Source organism: Octopus bimaculoides, chromosome 9, assembly GCF_001194135.2.
Source record: "Octopus bimaculoides isolate UCB-OBI-ISO-001 chromosome 9, ASM119413v2, whole genome shotgun sequence".
NCBI lineage: Eukaryota > Metazoa > Mollusca > Cephalopoda > Octopoda > Octopodidae > Octopus > Octopus bimaculoides.
In genome coordinates this window covers 41,030,969-41,038,433 of record NC_068989.1, presented here as the reverse complement: position 1 = coordinate 41,038,433, position 7,465 = coordinate 41,030,969, and the positions used below count along the sequence as shown (strand labels likewise).

The following is a 7,465-nucleotide window of genomic DNA, read 5'->3' as shown; positions in this document are numbered from 1 at the left end:
TTCACCAAAATGCTCGTCAAACGACAAGGGAACTGGCAGAGAAAATGGAATGCTCCCACACTGCTATAGAGAAACATCTTCACTCGATGGGAAAGGTTCAGAAGTATGGTGCATGGGTTCTGCATGCTTTAAGTGACGTCAACAAAATCAACGAGCCTCAATCTCCGATGGTTTGCTTGTTCGTCACCACTCAACTCATGGACACAAGCAACGATTTCTCTGCCGAATCGTTATTGGCGACGAAAAATGGTGCCTGTGAAGCAGCGTAAGGAATTACTTAGCCCCGGTAAACAAGCGACACCGCGCGTGAAACAAGATCTTCATCCGCGTAAAACGATGTTGTGCGTATGGTGGGACTGAGAAGGACTTATCCATTACGAATTGCTTGAACGGAACCAAACGGTCAACACAGAACTCTATGTTCAACAGATGGAACAACTCACCACGGCTATTCAAGAGAAAAGACCTAATCGGCCGCATGGAGTTCTTCTGCTGCACGACAACGCCCGCCCTCATATCGCCAATATGACCATGGAAGCCATTCAAACGCATGGCTGGGAAGTGCTGCCACACCCGCCGTACTCTCCTGATTTGGCACCAACGGATTTCCACCTCTTTCGATCTCTTTCAAATACTATGCGTGGAAGTCAAAATCGGGTGATTTCTACCAACGAGGTATTGAAAATCTTGTTGAAAGTTGGGAAGAAGTTGTAAAGAACAAGGGTTAATACATTATTGATTAATTAGTTGTTATTTTTTATTAAATCTTTTAAGAAATTAAAATTAAAAAAACCCAGCGGGAACTTAGTTGCCAACCTAATAGATAGATTATGTATTTATAGTTGTATGCATGTATTATATATATATATATAACTATAGCATTATCCTAATTATTTTCTGGCTCTCACTTTCTATATAATATTTCATACTCACACGTTTGTATTTCTTCAGTTGTTTACTTCCTACTTCTAATTCAATTAATTTCTTTCGACTACTATTGACCACAATAAGAAACTAAGCTGAAATTGGAGCAACCTTCCACCTTATTGAATTTTAAGATATTTACAATACCCATATCTCTATTTAAACTTATAACTGACCTTTGGACACCTAGACTAGCAAATTTGAGTAAAATCTATTCTAAGAACTGAAATAACACAAATTTAGGTACAATACATTATAAACTTCGTTTTAGCAAGCTCTAGCCTGACTTTCGAACTTTCAACTGAGCAAAAGTTCAAAGGTCTTTTGTTCAACCATCGCTAAATAATTTCCAACGAAGAAAAGATATTCAGTTATAATAGAATAGTTTAGTAGACTAATTGTTTAGTTTTAGCTTCATTGTATATCATTACCTGCTGAAAACAACCATCGTCCCCTACTTCATCACACTGTTCACACCTTAGACACGCTGCAATACCTAAATTTAACTAAACCCTATATAAACTCCAGATTTCTCTCTTGTCTCCACTGTCGTGAACAGCTCAATTAACTCAGAGTAGACTGTCATTTTACACACACACGATTTATTTTTTATTTTGTGGTAGAACGCATTAAAGTGTTCAATATAATTTTGAATTGGATTTTTTATTGAATCTGAAATTGATGTCTTATTTGTGAGATAAATACGCTTTAACCCTGGATCAAGGTTTCGTTCGACTGCTGGTTTTTGTGATACCTACCTTTGCCCAGGTGGTCGAAATAATCGACATGCAATGGAAGCAGTGAAAGCATTGTAACTCGTTGGATTCTGCTGTCACCTATCTTCGACAGCGTGCTCACCTTTGAAATTCTCGAGTAAGTATTTGGCCTGATAATCCAGGACTCAATTTAGACAAGAAAGGACTAAACAACCCGGCTTGATGTGCAATGTGTCCAGACGTGGTTCTAATGCGCTGATACACTAGGGATATGGATATTAAGAGAAACTCAGTGCCAATTACGAAAGCGTGTAACTACCATTGGAGACTAACAAGCCAGAGAATTTCAGTATATAATATTATCAACACAGAAGGTGGCGAGCATGCCGGGTGAAATGTTTAGCGGTATTTCGTCTGTCTTTCAGGATCGATAAATTAAGTACCAGTTGCGTTCTGGGGTCGATATAATCGACTACCCCGTCCCCCAAAAGAAAAGAATATTATCAACATGACATTTGAAGCCACCACAGACGTATGATATTTGAAAATATAATTACTTGTAAGCGTTCATTATACTTGCTACAAGTCACTTAATTTTAACAGATGTTACATAGAATTTAGTATGTAAAGCAGACGGAGAAACCTTTCAAATAATATTGCAAACGCTGTTTGAATGAAAGAAAATAAATTTCTTTATTGTAGATTGTAAAAAGTGACAACTGTTATCTTCTATCCTTTGCTTGTTTCGATCATTAGACTGCAGCCATGCTGGGATATCACCTTCAAGATTTTTTTAGTCGAAAAAACCAATAACGGTACTTTTTGTTTTAGTCTGGTACTTATTCTAGCGGTCTCTTTGGGCGAACCGCGAAATTACTGGGTCGTAAACAAGCCAACACAGCTTGCCAATCGGTTGTGTAGGACACACACACACACACACACACACACACACACACACACACACACACACACACACACGCACAAAGACGCGCGCACACATCAGCGAAAGACACATACACTCACACACACACACAATGTCAGACACACAAATATATAGGAGGATCGCGAAATTCTAATGCAGTGTTTCCCAACTTTTTTTCCGGTGCCCCAATGTTGATGGGCACCAGATTTTTTGTTATTAAAAATAACAAAAAATCTGGTGCCCGTCAACATTTTTTTGAATATAGTAACACGATACCTCGACGGATACCTCGACTCATTTAGTGAGAACCCTGTTCCTGGTGTATACGGTACATATCCTTGATTTGAAGAAACAATTTCGTTAACTTCAGCCGTAAATCGCCACGTTTTGTAATTTGAAGCCTGTTTCTCTTGGGTTCCCACAAATTGTCAACCGCACTGAATCCACATTCGACCAAATAAGACGAAGGAAAATGAATCAATAGTTCTCTTGCTGATGTAGATGCTGGTGTTGCGTATTTCCTTTCAATCTCGTCACATAGCCACATATTTTTACCTTTCAATTTAAACAAAGTCTTCACTGATTCATCATGTTGCAATTCTTATAAATCTCCTTGGCATTGAACTGCAGCATCAGAAACGTCAAACAGCAGTGGCTGAGTTAATCAAGAGGATAAATTCATTACCTTCAAATAACAAAATCTGTCGTTGGAGTCCTTTATTAAGACATTCACATTGTCAATAATTACGGTGGCAGCATCATTCATTATTTCACATTTACTCAACCAGAAAAACTGAATAAAATTTCTTTTGGCATATTTCGAGGACTGTAATGAATCCAAAATCTTTGCTTTCGCATCAGCAAGCATCATGTTTGCACCTTGGAGTTTCCAAGTTTCTCAAAGATGTCTGTCAAATAACTGACAAATGCATTTCTATCCGTTGTTGACAGCATTTTCATTTCCCATTTATCACTGAGAAAGTTGTTAAGTTGATCAAATAATTCCATGAACCTTTTTAAGCTATTTCCACTCGATAGACACCTTACTCCCGTATGAATCAATAATCGACCATGCTCGGCACTTTGATTTACACAAAACTGCTTAAAAAGACATTCGGCTTCGGGATTTGCTTTAATACTGTTGACGCACTTGATCACAGCTCGTAGAATCTCATTAAGAACAGGGGACAGTTTCTTGGCAACCAAGTTTTCTCGGTGTATGACGCAATGGACAATCAACATGTTTGGATTTTCATCCGTCATCATTTTTAAGCATCCCATTTTCTTGCCCATCTTAGCAGATGCACCGTCTTCTGCGCATGACAGTAAGTTTTCTTTTGGTATTTTGTTTACATCCAAATAATGTTTAAGTTTGCTGTGGATGTCCTTTGCAGTTGTGGTTGTTTCCAATGATTCGCAAAACAACATCTCTTCTTGAAAAGCCTCGTGCTCAGTATATCTCACATAAGTCAATAACAGGGCCTCACTGTCCTGAAATGTGAATTCATCCATTTGAAATGAGAATTTTCGTTATTTTAATGTCCCAATAAGCTGGTTTTCAACATCTTGCCCCATTTTACCAATTCTGTTGGAGACAGTGTTATTTCTGAGTGGCATGACCTCCAACATCTCTATCATATTTTCGTTGTACAGTTTTTAAGAATATTGAGATAGCTGGTTTAATCAGTTGCTCTCCAATAGTGTGATTTTTTTCATGTTTTGCTATAAGCAGGGAGATTTTATGGCTGGCTTCGAGGACACGAGTGTGGAGCGCGTGTTGTACAACAAATAGTGAAGTGAGTTTTGTTCAGTTTTCAAAATTTTCTTTCGGTGATTTGAAGTACTCCAAATATGAATTAGAATTGTTGGGATGTCTTATCCTCAAGTGCGCTTTTAGCCTGCCTGCCTACATTGACTCATTACTCATTTTCTGATGACATAAGCTGAATGGCTTACGCTCATTATTGCTCATCGGGAATAAACCCAAACTTTAAAAACTCCATTGAATATAGTCTTCTTCATGCTTTGTTTACTCATTTTGAAAAGGGCTGACACAAATCAAAGAAAGCAATGAAGCGATTGGAGATAACGATTTTGTACAGCGTAGAAAGAAAGGGATTCGAAACATCAATCAGCAATAGTGAGCGGAGTTCACTGCTGCTTTTATAAACGCTTGACACTGGAGAATAGATATTCTTTTCTACTTTAGGCACAAGGCCCGAAATTTTAGGGGAGGGGGCCAGTCGATTAGATCGACCCCAATACGCAACTGGTACTTAATTTATCGACCTCGAAAGGATGAAAGGCAAAGTTGACATCGGCGGAATATGACTGGAGAATAGATATTGAAACAGAGAAACAAACGCAGATACCTCACTCGGTACGCTGATCGGTCGTAGCTACATTGATTCCCATGATTTAAGTATCATTCAACCACGGTGGTGGTTGAATATTTTCTTAAGTCCACGATTTCGTCAATCGCAGCAGCTTCCAAGCTTCCCCACTAATTCAGTTCTCAACTAAATTGCAAACTGTTAACAATTTTAAAGCGGACACCTCCTCAGCTACACTTTGGCATAAATAGTTTGAGATTTGGTTCAGTAGAAAAATAAGTTACATCAAAATATCTCCGACCTCAAGGGAGGGCAGTAAGGTACCTATTCACCTTCAGTTAACATAAACTTTTACATTTTACATTAAAAGAATACCTTTCTTAGGCTTAAATGATAGAAAAATGCACCAGAAATTCAGAATCACTAGTCGCATTGCAGAAAATTTATTAGAAGAGTTATGAGGTAAATTGTTATGAAATTTCAAGTAAGTAAGAAAGTAAGGGAGTAACGCTTCAGCTATAAGAATAAAGAATATATTTCTAAAACCAATGCTTACTTTCTAATGCGGCGAGTTGGCACACCAGGTGAAATGCTTATCGATACGTTGTCTGCCTTTACGTTTTTGAGTTCAAATTTCGCCGAGGTCGACTTTGACGTACAGATTATTTAATCAAATCTTTTTAACCAAACACTTTCAAACTTCCGATACTGGTAGAATGTGTCACACAGAACAGGGTTTACTCTTAACGTTTTAGACAAAATTCTGTATTTTAGAAGTTATTTTGTCAGAAGTTACGGAGTGACAAAGGACAAATTCGTGTTTGATAAGTGCCAATACACAAGACTCTCACCTTTTGACTTACTCTCTAACTTCTGCCGATGATATATATACATGTTATATATATGTGTAGAAAAATTTCATCACGCAATCGAACCAATAAAAGAGCCTCTACCTGGCCGCTCGATACGCTAAAAATAGCAGCCAAAGTATCTCCCTACCTAAATCAAACACCCATTGTATGTAATGTCCTAGATTATTCCTAAAACGACGGTTTGTTGTAGGCTAGAATGTCTTTGATGATACGTTTGCAGTATCAGGGTTTATTTGAGGCTAAATAACAACAACATTATGGTCCATTTCTATATTAACACCCGCACGATTTTCACTAAGAAAAAAAATTTGATTTTTTGCGTGGAATCAAGTACCTTGACCTCCTATGCTGCAAATCTCTTATTTTGGTACGGAAAAAATGAGTAGGGGGTCCCCCCCCCAATCCCAGAATCATTGGAAAATTTTTTTTCGTTGAATGAATTCCTGCGACCGCCTAATATTGCAAAATTAGGTTACTTAAGGTGAGCCTGGTAACTGATGGTTTTGGGGTCTTGTTGTTTGTAACTTTTGGTGAGCCATGGTGCAACCAAAAACATGGTAAAAATCCCTGCCACTAATTTGGTGTGGATAGGTAGTTTCGAATAATTCAATCACAACATATATTTAAATTAAACACGAAAAAAATTGAAATATTATATCACTTACATGAAAAATTTGAAATATTATCTTTCAGTATTTTATAAGGTAAAATCTTAAATTATTAATTGACACATTATTAATTATCTTATAACAGCAATGCCTGGAAAAATCATGGAATACATGGAAAAATGCGAGCATGAAAAGTTATATTCTTAAGATTATAAACCTGGAAAAGTACAGGACAAGTTATTACGCCTGTAAAAGTATAGGACAAACTATTACTTTAAGTAAAGTAAAGAATAAGAAACTTTTTACTTAAAATATTGCAGCTAAAATTAAAATTTGAATATTAAAAATTATTATTTTATAATTTACAAATAGCACTATACTTATTTAAGTAGACTTTGGCTAATTTACTACCTTAAATATAGAAAAAAGTGACTTAGCGGTTCGGCAAAAGAGACCGATAGAATAAGTACTAGGCTTCTAAAGAATAAGTCCTGGGGTCGATTTGCTCGACTAAAGGCGGTGCTCCAGCATGAAACAAGTAAAAGAGTAATTAGACAAACTTACAAATTAGTTGAACAGTTTTGCACAATATATTTAAAGGATGAGAACTGTAAAGAGAGATAAATTAGAAGAACTGTCATTCTTTGCTGCAATATTTTAAGTAAAACATTTCTTATTCTTTACTTTACTAGAATAGTTTATCCTATACTTTTACAGGTGTAATAATGTGTCCTGTACTTTTCCAGGTTTATAATCTTAAGAATATGACTTTTCATGCTCGCATTTTTTATGTAATATATATTGCATAGCGATGTTTTTATTTTTATTTCAAAGTCCAAAGGTAGGCTTAGGCTCGACAAGTGTACGCTCAAGTCACTTGCAAAAAGTTTCACAAGCCACGTTAACGCACGCCCCACCTCAATTTTCTCATGCTCCACGTTGGAAAACACTGCTCTAATGGATCGATGTCAGCAAAAGTAGATGAGCTAAATTAAAAACCATTGGTGCTGATGAGATATCAATGTGTGGCATATCCAGAGCCTTCTCCAGACATAAAAGAACATGTGGCTGTTATCATGGGAAGAATTGA

The 7,465-nt window shown here is 36.9% G+C and overlaps 1 protein-coding gene across 1 annotated transcript; it reads right to left on the bottom strand.

Moving 5' to 3' along the window:
• Positions 1 to 3,429: 3,429 nt before the first annotated feature.
• On the bottom strand, positions 3,430 to 4,074 carry LOC106872659 (protein ZBED8-like). The gene has a single exon (XM_014919721.1). The coding sequence runs from the start codon at positions 4,072 to 4,074 to the stop codon at positions 3,430 to 3,432; it is 645 nt and encodes a 214-aa protein (XP_014775207.1).
• Positions 4,075 to 7,465: the final 3,391 nt, after the last annotated feature.

Bases quoted from the DNA above. Each gene is read 5' to 3' on its own strand.
- LOC106872659 (XM_014919721.1), bottom strand. From the start codon at position 4,074: ATGGATGAATTCACATTTCAGGACAGTGAGGCCCTGTTATTGACTTAT.